The sequence below is a fragment of the Pelodiscus sinensis genome, chromosome 1 (genome assembly GCF_052426305.1).
Source record: "Pelodiscus sinensis isolate ZL-2025 chromosome 1, ASM5242630v1, whole genome shotgun sequence".
NCBI lineage: Eukaryota > Metazoa > Chordata > Testudines > Trionychidae > Pelodiscus > Pelodiscus sinensis.
In genome coordinates this window covers 228241639-228257329 of record NC_143052.1, presented here as the reverse complement: position 1 = coordinate 228257329, position 15691 = coordinate 228241639, and the positions used below count along the sequence as shown (strand labels likewise).

At 44.8% G+C, this 15691-nt stretch overlaps 1 protein-coding gene across 3 annotated transcripts in view; it reads right to left on the bottom strand.

Annotated features, from left to right (window-relative positions):
- Positions 1 to 3659: 3659 nt before the first annotated feature.
- The window catches only part of LOC112543526 (P2Y purinoceptor 8-like), a 32489-nt gene continuing 20457 nt past the window's right edge, over positions 3660 to 15691 (bottom strand). For all 3 annotated transcript variants that reach the window (XM_075915771.2, XM_025177827.3, XM_075915775.2), the window contains one exon: positions 3660 to 9102. In XM_075915771.2, the coding sequence (XP_075771886.2) occupies positions 7998 to 8999 (1002 nt within the window). In that variant the 5' untranslated portion in view covers positions 9000 to 9102 and the 3' untranslated portion in view covers positions 3660 to 7997. The remainder of the gene's footprint in view (positions 9103 to 15691) is intronic.

Genomic DNA, 15691 nt, shown 5'->3' with positions numbered 1-15691 from the left:
GGACAAGGGTTGGTGGTGGAGGCAAGGAGTAAACAGTAATGGAAAAGGGACTAGCCAGGGACTAAGCAGTGAAGGTGGGAGACCTGGGCTGGACAGGGAATAGTACCAAAAAGTGTTTGGGGAAATAAGGAGGTGGAGGTATCAAACAGCAAAGGGAGGGGAACTCTAGGGAGGGCAGAAAAGGCAACTAACAAAACTGAGGGGGGCAGCAAACTGCAAGGAGAGGAGGACCATGCCAGATGGGTGGGGAACAGCAAACACAAGCAGAAGGGTGATCATGTGTGGGGAGTGGGCCAGAAGGAGGAAGCCCACCCGCCCAATGCAAACAGAATGGTGGGGAAGAGTCTGAGGGATCAAGTGCTCTTGTGATAAGGTGTCTCTGCAGCAGTAACCTAAGGACTGGTGGGTGGAGGCATTCCAGAGCAGATGGTCAGTTGCAGGAATGGATGGAGGGGAAGGCTCCACATGGCTGCCCCTGCTCCCCCTCCCAGCTCCCAAAAACACCCACAGAGTGTCACGTGGATGAAGGAATGGTCCAGGGAGTTGCAGGAAAGAAAGGGAGTTTCATAGGTAGGACCCTACTGAATTCACAACGATGAAAAATGTGTCATAGATCATGAAATCTGGTCTCCTCTGTGAAATCTGGTCTTCTGTATACTTTTATCCTATGTTATAAAAGTTCCTATAGTACAAGGTAAAAGTATACAAAAGTACATGGTGTCTCTCAAATGGGGGGGGGGGGTCTGGATCTGAAAGGGGTCTGCAAAGCAACGGTAGGGGGGCTACAGTATTACTACCCTTATTTCTATCTTGTTGCAGGTGGCAGTGCTGCCTTCACAGCTGGGTATCCAGCCAGCAGTCACTGTCCTCCAGCAACCCAGCTTTGAAGGCATTGCAGAAGTAAGGTGACATTACCACAACCCCTACAATAGCTGTGTGATCCCCTTTAGAGTAGGGACCCTTAGTCTGAGAAACACCAAATCTGAAGGGCTTTACATGTTTATATTTTATTTTAAAATACATATTCATGTTTATAATTATGTTTGAAATTTAAGATTTAAATATTTGAAACCATAAAATTCAAATTTTTAAAAATTTGATTACCATGACATTTATGACAATGGACTGAAATTGTTAGGGCCCTATTTATAGGTAAGACAGTTGAGTACTGTTCTGGAGAATTGGATTCTATCCCTACTTTGGCCACAGAGTTCCTATGAGATTTCAGAGAATTCACTGACACCAAGTTTTTCGCAGATGATTACTAATCAGACACCTCATTTACTTGAGATTTGCTGAATGTCAGATTGCTCACATTTGCAATGTGAAGTCAGTGTGAAGTACTCTCTACTGTCAAGAACAGCTGGTTAACATTTTTCCAAAGAAAGTTTTCTATTGCAAAATGATGATTTGAGGAAAAATGAAATATTTCGTGGGAATGTGTTCATTATGTCAATAGGCTCAGTGTCTTGTAACTCAAACTGGCTGCCTTGTCTCCGGAAGGCACCTGAGTTCAGCAAATATTACTGGGCTTGGATTCAGTTTCACACTTTCAAGTCTTACTCACTCCTGGTTTATCTGACCATACCCAAAGAACTGTACATAGCACTAACTATTTTTAACCTGTGATTCTTCTTGTTGTAGTGTCTGAGCACTTCTGATGAGCCACAGACAGGTGTGACTTGAGGATATAGCTTTGGTGTCATAAATTTCTTTTGAAAAGATTTTTCCTCTTCCCTCTTTCAATAAACGACCTACTTGTTTCTTGCTATTCATTTAGTGAAAAAGTGAGTCAGGAAGGAAGTACCCCACCCAGTCTCAGTCTATCAAGCACCATCTCTTAAAGGTGTCGCTGTCACTTGTTAGATTGCAAGTGGCCATGTAAAAAATACATGTGCAGTATCTTAATACAAATTGTAGCACAAAGATACAATGAAGCTTTTCATTTTTTTTCAAAGAACTATCAAACACATTTACTGATTAATCTTCGCAACATCCTTCATAGGTACTAAAAAAATAATTATCCTTATTTTACTGATGGGGAAAGAGAGACAGAGAGACTTAGTTGATTCACCTAATAGCACCGAGGCACTTGGATTAGAACCCTCTCTCCCAGGTGCAGTCTCTAAGCGCTAGGTGACAGTTCTTTTTTTTATAATTATTCCCTGAGATCATAAAGTAACAACTGGACTTGAGGGCCAAATTATCAAATGGGCCTCAACCTGTGGATGGAATCTGCTTTCAGCCTCGCTGGTGTAAAACTAGAATCATATCTTTGTGTGGAATTATTCCATATTTACTGCAATGTAAATGAGAGCAAAACCTAGGTGTTGGGCTACATATTTTTATGGATCCAGAAGTTTGTGTGCAGAAGTGTGCATTCAGATTTCTAAATTTGCACTTCCTAGTCAGATAGTTAAGTGTCTACTCAATGAGAGCCTAGTTCATAGGCGGGTTGATGGCCTGGGAGTGTAATTGTGCAGGAAACAGGGTAGGAATGAGCACAAGGGCTGAGGGGGAACAGAAAGGCTTTTGCAGAAGACACTGGGTCAGGAAAAAGACATGACTAATATATCGAACTTTAAGTAAACAGCTTCGTTTTTGAAGAAATAAAATCAAAGCCCAGGAGGAAAAGGACTGAAATCCTGTGAATGGAAAGTATTCTTTGGTGGACAGACCAGTGCCTTTGCCGATAGGTTTACACTGCTGCATAAGTCCCTTTTTTATGCAATTTATATGGACTACCAGCAAGCCTGATGGAATGGGCTGTGGAGCAGAATGCAGCTGAGGGGATAGACTACAATCTATAGAGAAGTGGGGGGAGCGTGAGGCATGTAACCTATCTCAGAGCAGAGAGGCTGCATAGGAAGAGCTCAGGAACCCTTGCATGACAGGTGCCTACCTCAGCTGCAGAGCTTCTAAGGGTGAGAAGTCTCACTTGCACATCTGCTTCCTTTGAGTTGTAGCGGTACTCTAGCTGTGGGCCACTGTTGAGGACTCCCCTGGGACCAAGCTGTGTCTGACAAGAGAGCCTCCCTTCCCCCGGAACCCGAGCTGCTGCTGTTGCTACTGCATAACCCCAAGAGAGCGGGAACTTAGGATATGTCTACACGGCAATTAAACACCCACAGCTGTGGGTCCAACTGCTATGTAGGCCTGTAGTCATCAACCAGTAGATAGCGATCAACTGGTCGAGCGCGGGGGCACAGCCAGTCGATGACGAGGAGGTGTTCCTAGCCCCTCCTTACTCTCCCTCCCCCCCCCCCCACCGCCAATGAGGAGCCCGCACTGGCGCTACAACCTCCTGCCTCCCACAAAAACAGAGCTAGCTCCATCTTCCTGTGGTGGGGAGGGGAGGAGTCCCATGGCTCTGTGCCAGATCCAGCTTCTCAAAGCACATGCGCTGTTGTGGGGAGGGGAGGAGCAGTGCGTGCTTCCTGAGGAGCTGGATCTGGTGTGGAGCCTTGGGACTTCTCCCCACACACCACAGGAAGAAGGAAGGCAGCACGGGGAAGGAAGGGAAGACAAGAAAGCACATGCTCCTTCCCTGCCCACAACAGCGCGTGCACTTTCTTGTCTTCCCTTCCTTCCCCATGCTCCAGGAAGGCAGGAGGGTGGGGGTGGGGGGGCGGGAAGAAGGGGACAGTTAAGATGGCGGCTGGAGCAGCTGAATTTCTTAAAAGATCTGGAGCAGCTGGATTTCTTAAAGGAGCCGTACATGCGCCTCATCCAGCACTGCCCACAGATCCTGCCCCAGAGATTCTCATCCCTTGAGACCCCCAGGTACTATCCAAGCTATCCCTGCCCCCTTCCCCCGGCCAGACCTTCTGCCAGCACCCTGATCCTGCTTCCTGGCCAGAGACCCACCAGCACACTGCTCCTGGCCAGACACATCCACCCAGCTTGCTTCTGTACCCTGATTTCCACCCAGATTCTGCACCTCCATCCCTGTCCCGCTCACTGGCAGCCCTGACCCACACACTGGATTCCTCATTTTAGCTCCACCTCAGAGCGTAGAGGGGCCCACAAAATCCACTAACCCAGGAACCCCAGAAGAATTCATCTGGCCTGAGCCATGAATCTCTATCCTACCCTCCCCTGCCCATGGGGCTGGAGTGCCAAAGGAATGAGGTGTCTTAGCTAAGACCACATCAGTGAGGCTTGGTGGGTTCTGAAGGGGTTGATTTTTTGATCTCACTTGTGTGGTCCCCGACTGATTTTTCTGTGGGTCAGTGACCCCTGACCCAAAACAGGTTCCTGCCTCTCCCATAAATAAAGACAGTGCTGAAACGTTTTGTGTTGGACATAATATTTTATTTAAAAATGAAGTCTGGTCAACAAGCCCCCACTTGCAGCCAAGCCCTCATCTGGCTGCAGCATCATAATACTCCTGCACCTCCGATGGACCCCCACCCTGGCCCATCGTACACCAGAACACCCTGCCCTGAGCCCCTCACATCCCCAAACTCCTACCCCCCTTATCTCCAGTTTTCTGCCGCAATACTCTTGCACCATCCACACACCACAAACTGGTGTCCTGAGCCCATCATATACCCAACCCCCCCTGCCTTGAGTCCCTCATGCACCCCAACCCAAACTCCTGTACTCCCACCTCCCAAGCCTGTGGCTTGCTCAGAACCGCAACCCTCCACCTGACCTCAACATTCTCCAGCCTGGAGCCCCCTCCCTGAGCCAGAATCCCCTTCTCCACCTCCTCCTGCACCCACATTCCCTCCCAGAGCTTGCACTTCTCACCCCTTCCCACACCCAAATCCCTCATTCCCACCCCAGAGCCCACACCTGCTATCTCAACCTAGTAAGAGTGAGTAAGGGCTGGGGACAGCAAATGATGGAGAGGAGGGGAATAGAGAGGGTGGGGCCTCAAGGAAAGGGGTGAGATGTTGGAGAAGGGATGGGGTAGATCTTGGCTTGCCCTGACATTTAAAAAGTGATCTTGAGTGTAAAAAGGTTGGAGACCACTGGTGTAGACATACCCTTACAGCCAATCCATGACAGTAGCTGGGGTATGGGTTTGGGTTTAGGCTGTACTACACCCATCTCTGAAAGGGGAAAGGCTTGTAGCAGTAAGATGCAGGTGGTAGATTCTCTGCTTTGCCTGGGCTTGCCACAAAAGTCAGGTGTGATACACTGCATGGGGGCCTTGTCTATAAATGGCCTGTCAAGACAGTGTCAATCAAAAAGGAGAACCTTATGCTTCTAGAGCAATGGTTCTCAGCTCGTTTCAGTCCACGGACCACCAGGCCAATCAAAAAATTTTCGTGGACCACCTCCTTTTTGAGACATGATAAAAAAGAGCAGACAATGAACATTTTGGTTTGAAATTTATTTCTTACTAACAGATTTTTTGATTCTTTTTTCTCTGACAAGCTTTTCAATGTTTGGAGTGGTACTTGATAATGCACAATGAATATCACTTTCCACTGCAAGCCGATTCCTCTGTTTGGACTTAACGTGCAACAAACACGAAAATCCAGTCTCACACATATAAGCTGATGCAAATGGCAAAAGAAATCTGCCTGCTTGTGCTGACAGATTTGGGTAACTCTCAGTCATGCTGGCCCAAAATTTCTCTATGGTAGACTGCTGGTACATGTCTTGAGCTACAAAATCATTTTTCAGATCCAAGAATTCCTCCTGCAGATCCTCTGGAACACTATTAACATCTGTTGTAAATGCATTCCTGATGAAAGATAATTCATCCCTTGTCCTGTCCACCTCCAGAAAGTATTGTTGGAATTCGTCTTGTAGCTTCTGTAAATGATCAAGAATGTGCGTCCGAATGGCTTCCTTTTCCCCAAGCACGGCAGCCACATATGGAAATTGAACCAAATTATTGCCTTCGACTCTTACGATCCAGAGTTCCAATTTGTCAAGAAAAGCCTTGATAATGCTTTGGTGAGAGAACAGATTTGCACCTTTTCCTTGCAGCTGAAGGTTCAGTTTGTTCAAGATTCCAAAAATATCAACAAGATACACAAGTTATAAATTTGACGGCATCAGCACATTTTGGAATTCCTCTTTCACTTGAGCCTGGAGAAATAAATCCAAAATAAATTGAAAAACTCTGTTAAGTATGTTCCCTGCTGACAACCATCGTACAGAAGTGTAGAACAACAACACATCAAAGTTGGAACCCATGTCCAGGCAAAATCTTTTGAAAAGTCTGGTGTTCAGAGCCGATGATTTGATGTGATTCACCACTTTCATCCACTCTTTGAAAACGGTGTTCAGTTGACCAGGCAATGTTTTTGATGCCAAAGCTTCCCTATGAATGAAGCAATGAACTCCAGTTACCATTGGAGTGTGTTGTTTCACCAGCATTTGGAAGCCCGACCTTGAGCCCAGCATGGCAGGTGCACCATCAGCGGTGACACCCACAAGATTTACCCAATCCAGACCATGTACTTCAAATAAATTGTTAACAATTTCCATCACAACCTGAGCCTTTGTGGTGGTATCAAGAGTCTTACAAAAAAGAAACTCGTCTTTGAAGTCTCCCTCAACCATGTATAGGGCGAACACCAATAGCTGAGAGCACAATGTGGTGTCGGTCTATTCATCCAGTTGTATGGTAAGCAATTGAGTCTTCTTTATTTTATCCACAACTTGTTCACTGATGTTCTGCGATATCTCATTTATCTGTCTCGATACTGTTTAGTTAAAGACAGATATATCATTCAGCTTCCTTGCTGCTTCCTCGCCAAGAACAAGCCGCATCATCTTTTTTGCACAGGGGAGCACAAGTTGCTCTACAATGGTATGAGGCTTCTTAGCCTGTGCAACCTTGTATGCAACAATGTAGGAAGCGCGCGCTGCATTGCTTCTCTAATTGTAGAATGCACTTGTTGAGTCGAGACGCTGCTATTTCAGACCTGATAACCGCCACTCAAAATAATCATCATCCTTTTGCAACAAGTTGGGGTGACACTTTTCGAGATGGAATTTCAGCTTAGGTGGCTTCATTGAGTCATTCCCCAAGACTTTGAAACAAATAACACATTGTGGCAAATCCATACCTTCTTTTTCTTGACAAGTGAAGCCTAATGTGATGTAGTCCTCCAAATACTTGAGCTTGACATTTCTTCCTGTTGTTGCCACTATAAACAAACCATACCACACCTGTAAAACTGCACATGTAGCACAGGACGAATGACACAGCAACCGCTCAGCACGACGGCAGCAGCTACACTGATGCTCAGAGCCTCAGATGGAAGTTCCTGGCAACACAACGTGGTTGCATCCTAGGTGACGCTATGGATGATGTGCCATGTGCTTGTGAACATGGTGTAAAACAGCCTAACAGTGGCACCTGCTCACACCGTGTGACTTTGGACAATGTTCCTGTGGACCACCGAAAAGTCACCATGGACCACCAATAGTCCATGGACCACCAGTTGAGAACCACAGTTCTAGAGTGAATATGCTATTAAATACCAATAATGAGGACATCAAATGTGCATGAATAGATTAAACCCTGTATTTCTGCTTTCCCCTGTTACAAATGCTAATCACCAGTTTTTGCTTACTTCTGTGTCAAGGGATGTGTATCATTTTAGCTCAGATACTCCTCTTCTCCTCAGAAATGCGGTGTGTTCATTTTATTTCTGTCAATTATTTAAATTAGAAGTGCTGAACTGGGAAACAGGTTTTAGAAATTGTTCCAGAGACATATTCGAAGGGAATGCATGTACCTGGCAGTGAAATATTTTTTGTATTCCTAATTTATAGTAATTGATGTTCCATAATGCACTGCTTTTAGCAAGCTAAAAGGTGTGTCTTTTCCCATGCATGCTGAGTCTTCCTGAGTGCTCAGTTTGTGTCCAAAATAAGCTTCAATAAATTGTGGTAATATATTGCCTGGTGTATTTTTCTTTATCTTTTGATATTGTATGTTCTTAAATAAAACAACTTCTAAACTTTCTGGACGATGGTTTGAAGCATTGACTAACAAAATCTGTTCCAGGTCAAATACATTTTTAATGATTTAGTGCATGTTCTCTGGCTGTTAATGGCAAATCTTGCTCTGAAAAGACAGTGGGACTTTCACTGAATATATCAGGTATGCATCTGCAGAGCTTCTTCTGTATCTTTCGTCGAAACTCTTTGGAACCAAAAAAATAAACAAGTGGATCGAAGCAGCAATTAAGGCTATTCAAAGCCAGAGACAGCTTATATTCCACATAAACAGTCTTATTTTGGGTAGTATAGACAAAATGGATGATTGATATCACAATATTGGGCACATAACACAGTACAAAGACTGTAAGCAACACAACTATCAAATAAATTGTCTGATTCTTAATTTCTTTTAATTGATCAGGAGGGGCATTAAGAAGAGCTCGAATGACTGAGGTGTAGCAGAATGCCATAACTAGCAAAGGTAGGAGAAAGCATAGGAGAACTTGAGAGCCAAAATAAGCAATGAAATCATTTCTTGAAGGAAACATATTTTTGGGTAATACATCAAAGCAAGTAGTTATCTGCAACTCCTGTACCTGGAAGGTTAGCTCTGTCTTCATGAGTGGGAAGTGCAGCAGTAAAACAAATATCCAAATGATGATGCATGTCAAGAGAGCTGTTCTAATGGGTCTAATGGCCCTGTGCTGGAGCGGGTGAACAATTCCTAGGTAGCGTTCTATGCTGATGCTTGTCATGGTTAAAACAGAACAGTGCATGTTTGCATAGAATAGCACAGTCACAATGCGGCACAGAACCTGTCCAAAGGGCCAGTCGTTTCCCCGTAAGTGGTAGACAACTTGAAAAGGGAGGAGCATGCTGTACAGCAAGTCCGTGATTGTCAGATTAATGGAAAACATGATGATGGGAGTCCAAGGTCTTGAGTAACGGCAAAGGAACCACAAGGAGATAGAATTCAGGGGAATACTGATGACGAAGATGAACAAATAAAGGGCAGGCAAAGTGGTCTGCAGCATTTGGTTCTTAAGCATTTCTATTGTGCTGTTTTCAAGTCTTCCCATGATAGTGAGATAGATTCAGTAATCTCTTCTGGGTTGGACAAATGTGAAAGCTTCATACACCTTTTCTCAGGAAAGAAGAATCTCAAGGTGGTAGAGATTAGACCTGGTTAAAAAAATGCATGTTTTGGTGAATATTTTTTAAGAGCAATTTAACCTAAAAACATGATACAGCTCTTAGTTTAGTCATTCCCACCACTTTATATTGTATCCCCTCTGCCCTTTGGACCAAAGAATATATTTTCTAAAGTACTTCGTGAGTTTTGTTTCTAGTTGCAATAGCAATATACAAAATCCAATCACCTGAGCATACATCACTAAGAATAGCTTCTGTATTTTAAACAGACTTACATCTTTCCCCTCGAAAGATGTTTTAGCATGCTCATTCTTAATTCATTTATTATCTTCTCTACCACCTCCCTTACTCAATACCCTCCTCTTCCTTATGCACCACCTGAATATTTTTAAGAGAGAGGTGTGGCACTGGCAAAGGAGGTACCAACACAAGCCAAGACACAGGGCCTCAATGAACATTGACAAATTAATAGCTAGAAAGCAGTCTGGCTCTCTTTGGGTTAGTATTGTTAAAATAGATATTAGTATTATAAGAATGAATTTACTGTTTGGAGTTATGAAACGCTTCTAGGGTGCTGCAAGTATTAATCCTACTTAAAATATCTGTAACCTGTAGTATAAAACCTCTGGCACCATGTAACTCACAAAACAGGAAAAGAAGCATTAAATAAGGTAAAGTGTTTGTCTCATGGCCCATTGAAAGCAAAAAAGGCACTGTGTAGCATCAAAGCACAGAGGCATGGTTGATTTCATTCATTACTCCTTCTAGGAAGGGGAGATATGGACATGAACTCATCCTAGCAACTTAGATTCTTGGGTGAAGGGGATAAAAATCCCTGACAAGGAGAAACGGTTTCTCTGTATGCTGTCTGGACCCTGCAGGGCAACAATACCTAGCCATAAGCAAGAAATCCTTGTGCTTCTTGGCATGGGTCATCCCTAAAGGACATACACAGCTGTTTACAGAAGTTTATATTCAATTTTTAAAATCTAGGTCTGTAAGAGTATGTCTACACAGCAAAGTTATTTCGAAATAACAGCCCTTCTTTCAAAATAACTTTCCTAGCATCTACACAGCCAACCCGCTATTTGGAAATAAATTCAAAATAGCGGAGTGCTTATTTCGAATTTGGCAAACCTCATTCTATGAATAATGCCAAATTAGAAATAGCTATTTTGAAATAAATTATGTGTAGACACTCATTTCAAAACTAGCCAATTAGCCAGTCATAAAACAGGATTTTCAGGTCTCTCCTCCATGTCCTATTCCTTTTCTATCTCAGTCTTCTCTCCTGAGCCTCCGGTCTCTCGCTCCGTCTCTCTCTTTCTTTCACCTCCTCCTACTGCCTCCCTCCCCTTCTCTCTCAGCTCCCCCTCCTGCCTCTCATTCTCTCTTCTCCTCCTCCTCCTGCATGGGGAGTGCAGAGCCCAAATGGCTGTTTGCGCCACTTACTCCCGCACAGCAGCCTGGCTGAGCAGCTGCCTATAAGCTCCAGCTGTCCCCCTGCACCATTTCCCTTCACCCCAGCACTGATCCTGCAGCCTCTCAGTAGTCCTTCCCCTCCCCCTCCCCCTCATTCCTCTGCTCTCCCCCTGGCCACGGTCTGTTCACGGCCGAGGGAGGGGGTGGGGGCTTGGATCCACCGTCATGCCGCACATCACTGCCCCATGCCCTTTGCCTCCCACCGTTGCGCTTGGCTGACTTCTGTGCTGCTCAGCTGGGCCTCTGCACGGGAGCAAGCGGCGCATGTGGCCGTTTGGGCCCCGCTCTCCCCATGCAGCATGGGGGTGCTGCATGTGGAGCATGGACCCCAAACAGCCGCTTGCACCACTTGCTTCCACTCGGCAGCCCGGCTGAGTGGTGCAGAAGTCAGCCAAGCGCCACGGTGGGAGGCAACAGCGCCACCCAGAGGGAACAGCCAGCATTTCAGTGTTACAGAGTCACAGACATTGGGCTACTATATATATGATAGGGGGCCTCCAGCCTTCTTAGCATGCCCTGGTAGCCACTCTGGCCTCAACCAAGAACACTCCTTTCCCTCCCTGGAGCCCTTGAAGGGGTAGTCTCTGGCCACAGTGCCTGTGCCAGCTCCAAGCCTGCTGGCCCAGAGCCAGCACTCACTGCCCCAACCCAGTAGCCCCAAAACATGAGCCAGCAAGACACTGGCAGCCAGCCCTCCACCGCTCCCCAGGAGCAGTCTGCCAGCTCCCAGGAGCCTGACAGGGCACGGAGAAGGTGGGCACCTTCCTGGTCAAGGGTGGAAATCATGGATCTTATTCAGGTTTGGGGGGGATGCACCCAACGTCCATGATCTCCACACTAGACAAAGGAATGCAGTCGTCTGTGGTAGGATAGCTGCCAGCCTGGCCACCAAAGGCCACATGCGGACCCAGGAGCAGGTTTGCATGAAAATCAAGTTGGTCTGGTGAGACCCCCAATCCTGAGCCCTGAGCTTCCCCTTCCCCTTCTTCCCCTTGCTTCCCCCTTCCAGCTCCCTCCTCCCAGGTTTTCTCTTCCCCTCTCCCGCCTCCTTTCCCCAGTCTCACCAGAGTTTCATCCCTCCCCCCCCCCCAATTCTGTTAAATAAAGAGAGTTTGTGTTCATGAAAATACGTGTATTTTATTTGACATCAGGAAGAGGGGTTCGGGAGGTGTATGTGGAAGGACGTGAGGGAGGAATGAGGCACAAGCCCCCAGTGGGGCAGATCAGGGAGGTTCTTAGTGTTCCTCAGGGTGGAAACTCTCCCGCAGGGCCTCATGGATTCTGATAGCCCCCCGATGAACCTCCCAGATGGCAGCCTGCAAAAAGTGCAGCCAGGCTCATAGCAACGCATCTAAGAGAAGCACCAGAGTGCCCAGGCGAGCTCTGGCTCCATGTTCCAGAGTGCTGTGGTGTCCTGAGTGAGGGCAACCAGAGCACACAGAGACAAAATGCTTTGCTGTCCCTCATCAAGGTAGACAAGCAAGCAGGGAAACCTGAGAACTGGCTGTCCGGGGGGGGGGGGGGGGTCCCTTTAAGCACAGACCTCAGATAGCCTCAGGCAGCAGCCCCACACAGTAAGTCCTGACCTGGTGCCCTGCTGGAACTGGTTCCGGCCAGCCTTAAATGCGATTCAGAGTCTATTCAGTATGGACATGCTATTTCAAAATAGTAAAAAGCTATTTCGAAATGCATTTTGTGTGTAGACACGTTATTTTGAAATAAGCTATTTTGAAATAACACTGAAGTGTAGACATACCCTAAGTCATTTCTGTTTGACCTTCTACATAACTCTCATTTCTTTTCTTAGTTAGTAACTCCATAATTAGGATAGACTGCAAGTGTTGTCTTTGGTTTGAGATTTGAGTACAATTGAAAGAAAACTATTGGTCCTTTGGAACTGGAAGTACTCTGAATATGGTGTAAATTAACCCTGCATCACCCAGCTTGCCTGAGTGGCAAGACAGACTGGAATGACCAAGGGGACTTTCAGTGACTCTGTGGTAACACTGTTATGCTTTATAAGGCCACACTTATTACTAGGTTGATGTCTGCCTTGCTTTGTGACAGTCTGCTTTGAGGTTGACACCCATTGTTGTGACCCACTCCAGACATTGTGAAAGGAGGTTTCTTATCTTAAGAACATAAGAACAGCCATGCTGGGTCAGACCAAAGGTCCATCCAGGTCAGTACCCTGTCTGCCGACAGTGGCCAATACCAGGTTCCCCAGAGGGAGTTAACCAAACAGGTGATGATCAAGTGAACAGGTAATGATCAAGTGATCACCTTATGATATTTATATGATTTTAGGTTATCTTTCATATCATGGGTGTTTGGCTGGGGATGCTTTATGTATTTTGGGGACTTAACTTCAACAGACTTGTGCTCAAAGTTAAATATTTGTTTAAGTGCCAGTTTGAACATTCATTCCTGTAGTGGGGTCTAAATTTGTGGTGATTCAAACCCAAAGGGGCTGAGTGCTTGTAACTCCCATGTTGCTGTTGTCATTGACACTGTACAATGTAGAATCTAGAGTTGTGTCAATAATGCATATGTCTTGGTTTGCTAGCAATTCAGAAAAAATGAAAAACTATTGTTTTGGATTAAGCCAAAATGATTTTAAATTTTATTCAGTGAATCAAAAAATTAAAAGAAGTTGTTTTTTTCACAAATTGAACTATTTTATTTTATTTTATTTGTGAACATTTAAAAACCTTTTTCATTGGTTTAAAAATAAAGGAAATTTTGAACTGCAGTTAATTTCAAACTAGAAAGGCAAAACATTTTGATTTCTTTATCATTTTTTTTTTTTAGAGGGAGAAGATTATTTTCAACCAAAACAATTTTGTGAAATCAACATGAATTCAGGGAATATTTTAATATCACCAGATATACATTTTTCACTATGGCTACGTCTACACTGGCCCCTTTTCCGAAAGGGGCATGTTAATTTTACAGGTCGTAATAGGGAAATCCGCGGGTGATTTAAATATCCCCCGCGGCATTTAAATAAAAATGTCCACCGCTTTTTTCCGGCTTTTAGAAAAGCCGGAAAAGAGCGTCTACACTGGCCCCGATCCTCCAGAAAAAAAGCCCTTTTCCGGAGGATCTTATTCCTACTTTGAATAAGATCCTCCGGAAAAGGGCTTTTTTTCCGGAGGATCGGGGCCAGTGTAGATGCTCTTTTCCGGCTTTTCTAAAAGCCGGAAAAAAGCGGCGGACATTTTTATTTAAATGCCGCGGGGGATATTTAAATCCCCCGCGGATTTCCCTATTATGACCTGTAAAATTAACATGCCCCTTTCGGAAAAGGGGCCAGTGTAGACGTAGCCCCAATATTCCAGGTGAAATATTTTGCCCAGTTCTTGTAGAAACATGACCAATGGTGTGATCCTAAGAAGTGGCATTTATCCTTGACTTATACGGAAATAAATGGATATGACATCATTGGTATTACAGAAACCTGGTGGGATGGGACGCATGATTGGAATGTTGGTGTGGAAGGGTACGGCTTGCTTAGGAAGGACAGACAGGGAAAAAAGGGAGGAGGGGTTGCCTTGTATATTAAAAATGTACACACTTGGACTGAAGTGGAGATGAACGTAGGAGATAGCTGTGTAGAGAGTCTCTGGGTTAAGCTAAAAGGGGTAAAAAATGAGGGTGATGTCATGCTAGGAGTCTACTACAGGCCAGCTAGCCAGGTGGAAGAGGTGGATGAGGCCTTTTTTAAACAATTAACAAAACTATCCAAAGCCCAAGATTTGGTGGTGATGGGGGACTTCAACTATCCAGACATATGTTGGGAAACTAACACAGCGAGGCACAGGCTATCCAATAAGTTTCTGGACTGCATTGGAGACAATTTTCTGTTTCAAAAGGTTGAAAAAGCTACCAGAGGAGAAGCTGTTCTGGATTTGATTTTAACAAATAGGGAGGAACTAGTTGAGAACTTGAAAGTGGAAGACAGTATGGAGGACATGAACATGAAATAATAGAGTTCATGATCTTAAGGAAAGGTAGAAGGGAGACCAGCACAATTGAGGTAATGGATTTCAGGAAGGCAGATTTTGATAAGCTCAGAGAACTTGTAGGTAAGGTCCCATGGGAAGCAAGACTGAAGGGAAAAACAACTGAGGAGAGTTGGAAGTATTTCAAAGGGACATTGTTTAGGGCCCAAAAGCAAACAATTCCGCTGTGTAGGAAAGATAGAAAATACGGCAAAAGACCAGCTTGGCTTAACAAGGAGATCTTGCATGATCTCAAAATAAAAAAGGAGTCCTATAAAAATGGAAACTAGGACAAATAACAAAGGATGAATATAGGCAAGCAACACGGGAATGCAGGGGCAAGATTAGAAAGGCAAAGGCACAAAATGAGATCAAACTAGCTACAGGCATAAAGGGAAACAAGTAGACCTTTTATAAATACATTAGAAGCAAGAGGAAGACCAAGGACAGGGTAGGTCCACTGCTCAGTGAGGAGGGAGAAGCAGTAACAGGAAACTTGGAAATGGCGGAGATGCTCAATGACTTCTTTGTTTCGGTCTTCACTGAGAAGTCTGGAGGTGTGCCTAACGTAGTGAATACAAGCAGAGAGAGGGTAAGTTTAGAAGATAGGATACACAAAGAACAAGTTAAAAATCACTTAGGAAAGTTAGATGTCAGCAAGTCACCGGGTCCTGATGAAATGCATCCCAGGATACTCAAGGAGCTGATAGAGGAGGTATCTGAGCCTTTAGCTATGATTTTTGAAAAATCATGGCAGACAGGGGAGATTCCAGAAGACTGGAAAAGGGCAAATATTGTGCCCATCTATAAAAAGGGGAATAAGAACAACCCAGGAAACTACAGACCGGTCAGTTTAACGTCTGTCCCAGGGAAGATAATGGAGCAGATAATTAAGGAAATCATATGCAAACACTTGGAAGGTAATAAAGTGATAGGGAATAGCCAGCATGTGTTTGTAAAGAACAAGTCATGCCAAACTAATCTGATAGCTTTCTTTGATAGGATAACGAGCCTTGTGGATAAGGGAGAAGCGGTGGATGTCATATACCTAGACTTTAGTAAGGCATTTGATACGGTCTCGCATGATATTCTTATTGATAAACTAGGCAAATATAACTTAGATAGGGCCACGA